This window comes from Phaenicophaeus curvirostris, chromosome 3 (genome assembly GCF_032191515.1).
Source record: "Phaenicophaeus curvirostris isolate KB17595 chromosome 3, BPBGC_Pcur_1.0, whole genome shotgun sequence".
Classification (NCBI taxonomy): Eukaryota; Metazoa; Chordata; class Aves; order Cuculiformes; family Cuculidae; genus Phaenicophaeus; species Phaenicophaeus curvirostris.
In genome coordinates, this window is record NC_091394.1 from 18,406,210 (window position 1) to 18,419,533 (window position 13,324).

Sequence of the window (13,324 nt, forward strand, 5' to 3'; positions counted from 1 at the left end):
CTCTTACAAGATCTGGATAAGGAACACAATCAAGACTGTTCTTAAAGGCATCCATTATTTACCCCTTTTATTCCTTTTTTTCCCCATCCATCACCATACAGAGAACAGGAAATGAATGATAGAGAATGGTACAAGAAGTTTTACAAGGGCAGGGCTATTAGTGCTCGCCCTCACCCTCCAGTAAACAGGGAGAACTTTTCTCCAGATCGGTTTTCACCCCCAGGACCAGACAAGAAAATCTGTCATATGCTCAGGGATGTAAAGAGGGTTCTTCTGGTGGACAGACTCATTGAAATAGTAACATAATTGGAAATTACCCTGAAAACTCTTCCAGAAGAGAGAGCAGTGGCATCAACGAGCCTACAAAATCAAAAGAGACAAAGGTGGAAGTTCCACTGGGGGATGTCAAGGGAAATAAACAGAAAAAGTATCAGAAGAGGAGAAAAGGGGGTGATGATGAAGGATTTCCCAGTGCTGAGTTGTTAGAAGGTGTGAGAAAACCAAGAGAGGCGCAGCAGATGTTAAACCAGAATCTGTTCATGCTCCCCAGCAGAGCTGATGCCATCTCTGTGAGAGAAGAGCCTCTGGAAGCTGGTTCTATTGCTTTCCAGCTGGTGTTTGAGAAGGAGAAAAAGGTGAAGGAGAAGCTCAAAGCAGAAATTAACAGGACAGAGCAGACACTACAAGTGCTGCTCCTCCTGAGAAAAACCTCCTCCTACAACAAACTAAAACTTCCCAAGAGAAGGTGGAAACTGATTGGGAAAAACCTCCTCAAATAGAACCTCCTGTGAAAGACGTGAAGGAGCAGCAGTCACCCTGAATGCATTTCTCTTCTCAATTCATCTTCACAGCTTCTCTGGGGAAAACTTTTGGACTTGGACTTGCTTTTTTTTTTCAAATAAAAAGAACCCAGGGTCAATGAGCTTTTCTCACTGATTCAGCTACAGCTGCTCCCTTCTCCAGAGCAGAGTAGTGCCAGGCAACTGGTTGTTTCTGAAGAGCAAGAGAAACAGCAAGAAAAGCTCTGGCCGGTAACAGCCCAGTTAAGCAGAAGTGGCAGTGACTGCAAATGTGACTTTCAAGTCACTGCCATGGGCTCCCAGTGAGATATTCAGAGAAGATGACATGCTGACAGAGACCAGAATCTTCATTGGCATGTAAACTTGGTGCTTGGCAGGATACAACTTCAGCCAAATCTGCAAGAACCTGGCCCTGGCGGTCGGTGTGTAAATGTGACTGTGAGTCAATCAATCATCTCACTCCGTAGTAAGTGGCCCAAGAGCCTTTTGGGCTCTCCTGAAATGACAGCAGGCTGCACGTCAGGATCTGCCCTGGAAAGGGGCACCTCTCACAGTTACTCCTCAAGGGTGAGAGAATCCTTGCTGCAACAGAACCTTGGAGAGGAGATTGGGAATAAGTGCAGGGAGACTTGGTGATCTTAGTTCAGAGGTACAAAGGATGGATATGACTGCATGGATGTGATCCTTTAGACATACACTGTTAACCAAGTCTTGGACTGCCTTAATCCAGCTGCACCTACCTAGAGTCTCTCTGAGGAGAGGTTTAGAATGCACGGGGGTCCCCTCTGAACGTTATGACTCAATGAGAGGAAGTCTGACCCTGTCCTCTGTGCAGTAAATAATCAAATGTACCTTGCCAGCAAACCCTTAGAATCAGTGCGATGCTTTATTATCAGGTCTGTGCTTGGTCTCATTAAACAGGTTACTTCTTCTCTGCCCTTGGTTTCTCCACCTTCTTTCTGAAGCCGAAGGCCTTGACATTCAAGGACAGGGGCTGGCTCTTCCTCTTGACATCGCACTTGAGGTTGAGGACCACCTCTCCTTCTTGTGTTGGTTTGAGGAAGACTGTAACGGGAAGCCTGCAGAGAGAAGACCTTTTTAGCTCTGTTCACCATCTCTCAGCTTTCTTGGCCGCACATTGTCTACTCTCCAGGACAGCCACTGTGCAGTGGCTGTGGTGAGACCCCTGGCCTGGGAGAAACCAGGAGAGCGCTCTGCCCTGCCAGGACCTCCCTCTGTGGAGCACACCCTGGTGAGAACTGTTCAGGGTATGATGATCCCACGCAATGAAATGGCAGAGGATACAACAGAAAGGCAGCAAATGCTAACACTGACCTTACTGCCCTACCCATGTTCTACAAGACCCTGCTTCTGTTCCAAACACTGAGAAGAGCACTCACAGAACCCTTGTCTCTCCGATCTACATGGCAACGGTAACACCCTCCTTGTAAAGAGAAATCCTCCAGCTCCTGCGATGGCTACACAATGAGGGAGCCATCAAACTGCCTCTGTGTACTTTCTGTGAGTAATTTCCATGTAATATCTGGGTATGTGATCAAACACAGCCAAAGACAGGGACCGAAGGACACAGACACAGCCTCTTTATGAAGAAACCTGCAGTTTCCTCCTGTTCCGCTTGGGAAGGAATGAACCGAGGCAGATGTACACTATGGCTGAGAGTCATCTGGTGACTACAGAGGGGAGAGAGACTCAAAACCAAAATGACAGTATTGTGTTGGGCACGCAGGAGAGGAAATCTGGACTTTGACTCCTATTACCTTGAAAGAGGAGAGATGAAGCCTTTCAGGGGCTCTACTTTCACGTTGCACCCCTCTGAGGAGAGAGAGCTCTTTCTGAAAGCAAAGCTGAAGGTTTCCTTCTCCTTGTTGATTAAGTAGATGGTCCGCTGTGCCTCACGCCCTGCAGAGAGGACAAAGCAGCTGCTGAAAAACTTTAGTTCCTCTGGCCACCAGACAACCACTGCCTGCTGTGCCCCTGCCTCCCAGCTCAGCCCACCAGACAGTTTGCAACAGACCACTGCCTGCAGCATGGCATGCTCGGGATTGCGACGTGGAAACACACTGGTGATTCCCTGGGCTCCCCTGCACCACCCTCAGATTCCCTCTTGGAAACAGACCCAACTACATGTGCTGTCCCTGACACACACCTTCCTCCCTTCCCCTTCTTTCCTGTCATACACTTGGGGTGCCTGGCACTGGGTGCTCTGCTAACAAGAGCCCATTGCCATTTCCAGCTTCCTCATGGGAGCTTGCTGGGATAATGGGACTGCTGGGCTCCTGGAGAGGTACCGGGTTCAACCACGATGCTCACCGGTTAACACCGAGTAGAAGTTCAGGTGGGGTCTGTCCAGACTCACTAGCGGGTCGGTGGCATTGCCCACTAACAGGAACGGGACTGAAATGCTCAGCTCAGGGATTGTAAAGACCCAGAACGATTCTGTAATGTCCAGGTGCTGCGGGATGAACTCGAACTTCATCTGTGGGACAAAGAGACAAATGAAAGAAAGCTGCTGCCTAGCAGGGTAAGGGGATGGGTATGCAGCCTACGCCACCAAGAAAGGCACGGAACCTCCACTTTATGTTGTACATCTGGCAGTTCGTTTACACTGCAGTCGAAGGTTTCTACATTGTCTGTGGCAAGCTCTCAGTGAGTTTAGGCACAGCAGGTGGCCTACGTGCGTACTGGATCTACCTGCTTAATCTTCTGCACCCACCTCTGCTTTCTCCCCTGGCTGGATCCAACCCCTCTCTGTGAGGCAGGTGAAAGCCATCTCTCCTGGTGACGTTTCATGGTCTTGGCAAGTCCACTGGAAGGAATACGCGGAACCAGTCGGGTTCATAACCATGAAGGTCCTGGGCATACAGAGAAAAGGATTGCTAAGGTGGTGTTGGGCCATTAAGGACTCTGTCTTCCAGCAGACATCAGGCACTGCCAGTCCTGCTCATCATCTGGAAGGAGCGATTTGGTGTAGGGGGAATGATGCTGGCAACACAAACATTTCACCGGCTTTCTAGGGGCTCTGTTTGTTTCCCAGGTGGCTGTAGATTAACAGCTATCAACAAAGAAATTAGCAAGGATACAGCCAAACTCTTGGACTTTACAACAAGAAGATCAAGTGAAAATGGGTTGGAAGATGGCATTCTCTGTTGTGGTTCAGCCTTCACTGACCCAGTCTGACTGGCCTCTCAAAGCAGAAGAATGTCCTAAAAATGCTGTTCAAGGGAGAAAGGTTGTACTGGTTGCACAGGCTGGGGATATGTGGCCCTCCCAGACTGACCTCCACCTTCTTGAGGAAAGGGACAAAAAGAACAAATGACTGGCCAGCTGGTCTTCAGTGACCAGCTTGTTCCAGCCCCAAAACAAGATGGTGGCCAAGTGGCAGCAGATCACAGACAAGGTGCAGATGTACCTTGGGGCTTGGAAGAGTAGCCAGAGAGGTCTCTGGCTAAGGGGATGACAGGGAGACCGTCAACAGGAGAAGCCATGTCCACACTTACCTGCTGTGTCTGTTGCACACTCCACTTGTGGCAAACTCAATCACTTTTGTGTTGCGATCCAACACTTCCCCCGCTGGTCCCTTCAACTCTGACTTGCGCCTTTTCGCAGTGATGTAGTCAGAGTCTTCCAGTTCAAAGTGGTAGTCTGCCCTGAGGCTTCTCCCCTTCACAATAACCTCTGGGCCCTTCTGATTTGGTTTCAGGTTTGGAATGCTAGGAAGACAGAGAATGCTATTAGCCAGACCAATGCTTCCAGGCAGCCAGCTGCTTGCCTCTCTGCTCATACAGCACAGACCATGGCATCCTCTCTCTGGGCAACCACTGACCAGCAAATAAAGAAAAAAAATAACTGGGCTCCCTGTCATGGAGGTGGCAGAGGTCAAACGGCAGAAACGTGAGCAGTTACGTGTCTAGAGACGAACTGCAGCATGCAGGTTTCTCTGTAGACAGGGAAGCCGTGCTTGTCCGATACAGAAGCACAGCTCGGGACTGGCTGGCCCCTTGACAGCTTTTCTGGGTCTCTTGTTCCAGATTTTGCAATCCTCCAGAAGCTTCATATTCCACACAATGTCTTTTCCCACTATCTCCATACCTGCTTCAACCAAGGCTGCGGACCATATTTCTTTGCTCCTGTATGGTGGTTGGTTTTGCTGCTTCCCCCCAGGTTCACACTCCCACCCACCCCAATGAGAGGGAACACCACGACTGCCCGTCAGCAGTATGAGCTGAACAGTTTCCTACCTGCAGAGCATACGGGTCTTAAATTTCCCCACGTGCACAGGAGAGAACTTCATCTGGAACAGCTGCTCCTGGCCAGCAGGGATGGTGCCGCTGCAGGGCTCGACAGAGAATGGCGGGGGACCACTGTCGGTGTTCAGAGATGATCTCCGGGAGGGAGAGTTGAGCTCCAAAGTCTGCTTCGACTGACTCCAGCAGGGTTTGAACTGCTGCTTCACAGAGACACCAGGAGGGGAGGAGGGGAAATGCCCTGCAGAAAGAAGGGGTTGTAACAGAACATCTTTCAAGAGAAAAATCCTTTGCTCCCAGCAACGCTGCCTCCTGCTGCAAGTGGACAGAAGGGAGCTGAGGTGCACGTGGAGCAGCCCTGGCCCAAGCGCTCTCAGCAGGAGGACTCTCGACGAAGAACAAGGACAGCAGTCATGTTGTTTTTTGCTTCTGTGTTACTGCTTGCTAAATCGTAAATCTGGAAAGTCCTGGGCACAGGTGTGAAAGTGAGAAGAGACAGAAGGGTGAACTGAGGGAGAGGGACAGTAAACACCATGAAAGGGCCCAGAGATCCAGACAACTCCTTGAATCAGAACATACCACTGAACATCAGCCTGTGCTAGATGCTCAGGTGACAGCCAGGAAGGCCATGTCTGTTAGCAAATGAAATGGGCTCAGGACCCAAGCCAGCTGCTGCACTCCATGCTGTTAAACTCCTTCTCCAGGACTGGGGAGCGAGATGCAGACTTCTCCTGCAGAATAGTTTCTGGCCAGCATTCATTCCCAAACCATATCAAGGAGCTAACAGGCCAGATCTCACATCTCAGTACAGCCAGCCTCTGCAGCAAGGACAGTGTTAGGTCCTACTCCCCTGTTGCCTACAGAACTGAATTTGGCTTGTTGTGCACGCTAGAGAGAAGGCTTTGGGGAACAGCGCTGCTCTGTCCTTCACACCTGTTCCTTCCTTTCTCTTTGCCAGGCGTTCAAAACCAATGCCCTGGAGGCTAATGGCACGGTGTAACACAGCGGCTTCTGCACAAGTGCAGGGGAACAGCCGGCACCTGGACCCACAGGGGAGGGAGATAAGCACATTCAGGGCATCAGGGACTTTGGTGAAGGTCTCTCATCCTGATTACCAGCAAGCTGCCTGTGCTACGAAACACAAAGGTTGTCAGTTCTCCTCACTCCTGTTCCTGATGACACCTCCTGGAGACACAGTCCCGTTTCCCTGCAGCACCGTGCTGCTCCCAAGGAGACCCTGAACTTGGACACAGCTGCACTGCTGCAGGTTCATGAGTCACTGCTCTGCTGTTGAGCTCCAATGATTGCTGCGAGCAGGGTCTCTGCTTGCAGCAAGCCCTCCTGTGCAGGAGGTAGGAGGGTTAATTTTAGACAGTGCCTTTACATTTCTGCTGGACCAGGGAAATGGCACACAGACAGTGACTACAGCTAATTCCTTGTCACAGCACCAGTTTTCCGAGTCCCAGAGACTTCCCAAAGAGGTGCCCTGATTTCTCCCTTCCCAGTCCTGACCCACCTGAGCCTTGGTTCTGCCCTGAGCCAGGCTCAGCTTCTGTGCAGAGCGCAAGTGACAGAGCTAGCACGGGAGAGTCTGAGAGGCAGAGAAGGGACAGGGAGAAAGTGTCTCCAGCTGCAGCTGGAGGGAAGATGCAGCTGGGAAGACGCTGACCAAAGCGCATGACTGGACAGGGATGGAAAAGCAATTCATGGTTTTGGGTGAAGGGGCATAGTCTTCTCTCCAAGCCCTCAGCCACAAACGGAAAAACGTTGGGAACCCCCAGCTGCCACAGAGTTCATGCCTTACCCTCCAGGCTGGATGGGAGCTGCTCCTCAGCTCTTGCACCTTCATCCTGCACAGCTGCCATCCAGTTGTATTCCAGGGCCACATTCCCTGTATTGGACAGCTGGAAACTGAAATGCAAGGAGAAGGAGTAAAAAATCTAATAAATACAAAGCAAGCAGAGAAGTAACACTGTACAGTGGGCTCCTGGCAGCTCTTTCTTTATGCTGAGAAGCATCATCTTCCCCAGGCAACTCAGCCATGGCTGAATCATTGCCCTGAGCTGCCCCAAGACAAAGTATTGCAAAGTCTGGAAGTCAAAGAGGAAAGGGCACATGTGGTGCCCAGGAGACTTAATCCAAGGGTCTTATTCTGGTCTTTATGTCTCAGTTTGACATTATTTTGACTGCATGCTCATCCTCAAGCAGATGAGGACAGGCAACCATGCCATGTGTGCAAAACCATGGGTGTTCTCAGCAGAAAGGCACAGTAGAACTGAACCTCTCCGGTCACATCTCGATGGGATGGCAGCCACTATCTCCTGGGCAGATATAGAAGCCCCAGCACTCAGACAGGACTTGGGAAGGATGAAACAATAAATGATTTCTTTAAAGGGTTGAACAGCAGGTGAGACTGGACATCAAGCTCTAGAAGGGACTCCGGTCCACACGTGGGACACCTCCAGACCCTGGGATGTGCCAAATTGTGTGTAAAAGCTGAAACCTCAGACCCAGCAGGCAGCAGCACCTCTTTCCAAGGCTGAGCAGCCTATTTGCAATTAGAAGAGGTTTATTAAGTGGCCAAGCATCTGAGCATCTGAGTGTAATCCCTGCTCGCACAGTGAGTAGAAGGGAAAACAGAGGCCACCAGAAGCATAGGGTGGCTCTGGGGAAGCACACACTGGGTCAGCCCTGGGAAAAGATAGTTCCCACACACAGGCCCCTGCCTGGCCACCAGCACTCACGTGAACATCCTCGTCTGGAACTGCAAGGTCTTCTTAAACCGGATCATCTCCGTGTCCAGCTTGAACTTGGCATAGTCAATGACAGCACTGAGGCGAAGCTCTGCCTCGTGGCTGCTCTCCTCCAGGACAGCGTGAGCTGGCTCTGGGTCTATCTCGATCACCTCCAATCATGATAAGAAGAATCACTGATCAGAGCCCAGAAAGGTGACAACGTTTGGCCCTTCCCCTATAGTATTTGTTTGTATCTGCCCATCAATGCAATCACCACTGTGCCTGTGAACGCACCCAAGGGGACAATGACCAGGTATCAGTCCCTTTGTTTCAACCCTGTAGGGTGTCTGACCTTATTCCTGGACCCCTATAAATCTAGCAGGCCTCTAAAATGGGATTAAGTTCCTCAGCTGGAGCTCTGCAGATGGAAAATCCCAGGAATGAACAAACCCAGAAAGCACCTTTTCCTTCTTGTTTTAGGAGAAAGTGCTTTCCAGATGTCACGTGTGGGGCGAGAGCCATACTGGGATGGGCAACTGGGGATGAGCATGAGCTCACTAGAAAGGTCTCTGACTGTTGATGCTCTGATGGGGAAGAAATTTGGATTACAGGTCTTACAATGGTTCAAAAACTAGACAGGAATCATCACCCAAGAGAAGTGTTTGGCAATAATGACAGTAAAAGCAAGGGTCTCTGGAGATGAGACCCCCTTCTCCAGACTCCTGCATGACAGCCACACAGGACCTGGGCTGCTCCATGGCGAGACATCCCACATCATATAGAGACTGCAACCCAAATCGCTGGTATCAGGGTAGACACAGCTCAGAGCTCACCCACAATGTGCTGGTGGGTAGACAGCATACACAGAAGAGTGCTGCTGTTGCTCTCCACTTCAAAACAAGAGACAGAGTGCAGTGGATTTAACTCCTTGTTGGTGAAAAGGCACTGGATTGGATTAAGAGATTTTAACACCATAAAACATGTTATGATAAAATGTGACCTCCCATTCAACACAGACTGCAAAGCTTCAGCTCTTAGCAGAGACCAATAGTTTGCACCTGGCTAAATGTCTCTTGTCAAACTAAGCGTCTCTGTCAGAAAGACTTCCCCATACTGAGTGAGCATATCAGGCCACCGTGCCTCCACCTCTCCCCTAAAATGAACTGCTGGTTATAAGCTCACAGATGGATGAAACACCAGCAGGAAGCAGGAGCTGCTCAGCCAGCAGGAACAGCAGTCATCTGCTGTCAGCAATTCTTTTTGAAGAAGCTAGGACAGCTTTTGCTATTGTGCTTCCTACCTTCTTGGAAGGCTGTGTGGTGGTGAGGTTCCTTGTTGCATCCACCTCCTTGACAGTGCACAGCCGGTCGTCCCAGTCAGTCACCTCCTCTGGTGGCAGCTGGAAAGCAATCTTGGCCACCCGGCACTTCACAGGGTGCATTCTGAAGGTGACCGGAACATCCGATTCCAAGGTTACTGTGATGTCCTTGGTACAGCCAGCATGGAGGTGTCCCACCTAGAGAGAATCAAGAGAGCCAAGACCAAACTGAAATCACTGGCAAGGAAGCACTGACAGAAAAAGAGTTGATATGGTGAGCAGCTGTGCCAGGAATCTGCATCATTCTGTGTGTTTCTCTGAGTTTTGATAGACAAAAGTACAAACAAAAGATGCCACCTTCCACAACACGGAGGGGCTGACAGCCCTGCCTCAGCAAAGCCAGGCACTGCATCTCCTACGTAGCACTGAAATGGGCTCTCACTGGTATGTGGTGATTCCGTGGCAGCTCCTGGAGCCTGCCAGGCAGTGCTCAAGCAGTGGGGAAAGGCAGAGATGTCCAAGCTCACCTTGGGGGAGAACTGAAATGGAGCATCCGCCAGCCACTCAAACCGCATTGCCTGCACCTTGCTGCGGTTGGTAACAGTGAAGGTGTTGGTGTAGGGTGTCCCGATGTGACAGTCTCCAAACTGGATGTGTTCCACTCTGGCAGCTGTTCAGAATGAGAGCAAGTGATCTTAGTGTGAGGTAGCTCCATCTGCTCCCCTTACATGCCCAGATACAGGTATATGTCCACCCCTTTTCCTCCCTCCAACCCTTCCTCCCTTTGCAAGATGCCGTTCCCCATCTTGTTGCTTTCAGTGAAACGCCCCAACACATCCCTGAAGAGGCGGCTGTGTCTGTGCAGAGGGACATGCACTGTGCAGAGGGACAGCATGCACTGCCTCTGCGCAAACAACTAGCACAGGCCACCAGCTCCAGCAGGTGACAGCACAGGCCTGGTTATATTGAGGTCATACAGCCTCTTCATCTCTGCAGGATACCATGGGCTGGCAGATCTCCTTGTGGAGATACTCTGCTGCACAGTGGTATCTCCAACTCTTCCCCACCAGCCCGCATACTTCACCCTGACAGAGGATCTTCCCTTGTGTTCTCAAGTGTGGCTGCCCTGCAGGCCAAAAAGGGCCACGTGATCTGCCTGCTGGGTCTGGACCACACCTGCACTGGCACAGGGTGAGCAGTAATGTTGGTCTTCTTGTTCTTTGCTCAATTGTGGCAGCCTCTCTTCTCTTACCCTTAACACCTTCCATCAGACTGCCCTCAGTGGACTTCTTGCTGTCTGCCACTAGTCCATGGATGTTTCCTAGCATGAATTCATCCTCAAAGCCGTCACCAACCAGCTGAATGTTGATTTCTGCCTTGGGGCTGCCCCACACCGACACACAGATCTTCCCTTCCACATGTTGAGCAAGCGTGGGTTTGAAAAGCACGTCAAACTCAGCTGATTCCCCAGGAAGCAGGACCAGGGAAACGGTGTGGGGCTTCCTCCCTGCACAGCAATGGAAATCAGAGACAAGTGATACAGCCATGCAGAGGAAACACTCCCATGGGTTCTGAGAGGAATAAGAAGTTGAAACGCAGCTGTCTCTAAGTACAGGTTCTGCCATCACTGGTTCCAGACCCTCCTCCTATATTCACAAGACTAAGACACCACCTTGCATATCACTGCTTGAATGTCTTAACCTCAGGTTAACACCCAGCTCTCACTCAGCTTTTGTTGCCTGCCTGTGGGCTCAAGGGCTGCCTCCACTCAGGCTGGTAACTCCCCACCTGCAGCAGAGACCTCAGATGGTCCATTCAAGTGCTGGCAGTTTTCTACAACTCAAACCCCCACATCCAGGAGAACCAAAAATCTTCCTACAACTCCCTAGAAGGAAACCCTGCAAAGACTCCACATTAGAGACAAGGGGTAGGAGAGCTCCAGGGAAGAAACCGTGTCTGACACCTGGCTGCTGCTTAGCCAAGCCAAGAGCAGGGCACACTCTTTCCCTATGTGGATGGTCACACTTCAAGGTTAAGGAATTTACCTGCTCCGGGATTATACTCCTCCGTGTCTGTGGCGTCATAGGTACAGCGTGTGGTGGCCCTGGTGTTCAAGAAGAAAACTCCCCCTCCATCCAAGAGGTCCATGATCAACTGAGAAAAGGGAACAGAGAGCATGACCACAATAGTATGGGTACAGGACAGCACAGGGATCGACTGGGAAGGAGAGACTGGTCAGAAATTCGTACTTCCAAGAGGAACTCCCTTCCTTGAAAAAGTCTTCAGCCTTTTGCCTCAAAAGAATTTCTGAGACCCATTCCATGCAATTCACTGAGGTACAGTGTGGAGTAACCAGCATAAAACAAAAGAGTGGGTCAGGACAGCAGTGACTGCAAAGGAGGTGGAGCTCTGCTAGAGGGAGCTGTCTAAGAAACATGACTCTCACAACTGGTTTGCCAAAGCCTCTTCCAGAAAGTCAGAGGGAGGTGCTCCCCTGCAATGGAGTGGCTCTGAGTACAAGGAACGGGGTTCATTTGGTGTTCAACTGCATGCATAAAGTACCAGTGCTTTGGTGCATCTCTAGCATTGTTTCTGGTACCTTTCCTCCATGGCATAAGAACTTGTTCCTAGACTACAGCATTCCCTGAGTACCTCCTCACCTGAACAGGTACGATGCCACTGTTGTGAAGGACCAGAGGGAGTTCTTCTGAATCACCCAGCAACAGCTTCTTGAAGAGCAACAGAGGGTTCCCCTCGTCATTGCGAAGGGCCGGCTGCAGGACTGTCACCTGAGGCAGATTCCCAGCCCCACTGATAGAGAAGGTCAGGCTCTGTGCTTTAGTTGCTTTAGTTGCTGCAGGGCTGCAGGACAGGCAGTGTGAAATCATTAGAGCTGGCACTAACCCATTTCCCATGTGCTAAGCAATGAAGCGAGTGCCACCCCCTGTGTTTTGCCTCGCTGGTGCTCCTGTACCCCAGGACACAGCTCCCCCTCATCCCTCTTCTCTCAGTCAGATCAGGGCCATTCACAAGAGGAATTTGCTCTGGAGAGCCAGAGCCTTCTAGAATCACAGCGACAAGGTTAAATCGACTCATGCAGTACAGCGGGTAAATAATGAGGCAACAGAGGAGACATGGCAAACTCATTGTCTACGGTGACAAGAGGCACATGCAAAAAGCACAAGCACAACATGAAGATAGGATAGAAGCAAGAAGGGAGAAGTAAATAAATAACAGTATCAGTAAAGATTATTTCCAAGGACGCTAAACCAGGAACTGCTTATTAGGGCAGAAAGCTGACTGATCTTGTCCCAGTCCAGCAACCAAATGGTTGGGGAAGAGCAGGTCAGAGCCCCGCTAAAATCACAGGTCCCTTCACAAAGAAACTGGGCTTCTCTTTTAGAAAGGATTCAGTTGCTCCTTCACATTAAATATCTGAATATACCCCAGGTAATGACACCAGATCTTCTAATTTTAACCGAAAAAAGGACAAAATAACATGCTCTGACTTGCCGCCACAGAAACCTCTTCATCTAATCCTTAGTCCTTGCAAAGCCCCAGCTGTCACACATCTCCAGTTCTTTGCAACTCAGTAAATTCCAGCTGACTGCCTAATGCTGCACTGACTTCACAGCCACTCGCACAGGTTGAACTATAAGCCCCATTTTCTGCTCTGCTCTATCCAGCAGTTACTGCCTCCTGTGTCACCTGCCTAGTCTAACTAAGGTTGCGGAGAGCATTAGGGGTAACAAGAGGTCTGGTCCTCCCAGAAGAGAGGCAGCTATCAGAAAGGTGTTCCTCTTGCCCCTCTCCCCCCTCCTCTGCCTCTCACCCCCAAGAATTCACCAGGTGAGTTACCTCGCTTGATCATCAAGGGAAGCCTCAAACACGCACTGGTAGTTCTCTGCCTTTAGCGGAGTGAAGGTCACCGTAGCAAAGGCGTGGGAGCAGCTGGGCACACACATCCGAAGTGGATCCACCTTGAAAATGCCTTTAACGTAGTTCTTACACTGGGGGGAATGCACAAAGTGGTGTCAGGAAGAAACCTCCTCCAGTGTGCTGCAGTCTTACTCATGCATGCATTATGTGGAACAGCCCCAGGCAATGTCTTCCTTCCTGCTTCCCTGGAGAGGCTTCTTCCATCTCAGAGAGTGACTCCAAAGTGGTGCTGACTTTGCACAGAGAGCTACCATCAAGCCCAGGAGC

The 13,324-nt window shown here is 50.5% G+C and overlaps 1 protein-coding gene across 1 annotated transcript in view; it reads right to left on the reverse strand.

Annotated features, from left to right (window-relative positions):
- Positions 1–1,722: 1,722 nt before the first annotated feature.
- LOC138718513 (hydrocephalus-inducing protein homolog) overlaps positions 1,723–13,324 on the reverse strand; it is a 67,242-nt gene continuing 55,640 nt past the window's right edge. Inside the window, exons 52-65 of the mRNA XM_069853023.1 lie at positions 12,977–13,128; positions 11,779–11,980; positions 11,164–11,272; positions 10,371–10,625; positions 9,646–9,788; positions 9,101–9,316; positions 7,810–7,970; positions 6,870–6,976; positions 5,060–5,306; positions 4,319–4,531; positions 3,535–3,673; positions 3,132–3,297; positions 2,579–2,720; positions 1,723–1,879 (exon numbers count right to left, since the gene is read on the reverse strand). Coding sequence (XP_069709124.1) covers positions 1,723–1,879; positions 2,579–2,720; positions 3,132–3,297; positions 3,535–3,673; positions 4,319–4,531; positions 5,060–5,306; positions 6,870–6,976; positions 7,810–7,970; positions 9,101–9,316; positions 9,646–9,788; positions 10,371–10,625; positions 11,164–11,272; positions 11,779–11,980; positions 12,977–13,128 — 2,409 coding nt within the window. The remainder of the gene's footprint in view (positions 1,880–2,578; positions 2,721–3,131; positions 3,298–3,534; positions 3,674–4,318; positions 4,532–5,059; positions 5,307–6,869; positions 6,977–7,809; positions 7,971–9,100; positions 9,317–9,645; positions 9,789–10,370; positions 10,626–11,163; positions 11,273–11,778; positions 11,981–12,976; positions 13,129–13,324) is intronic.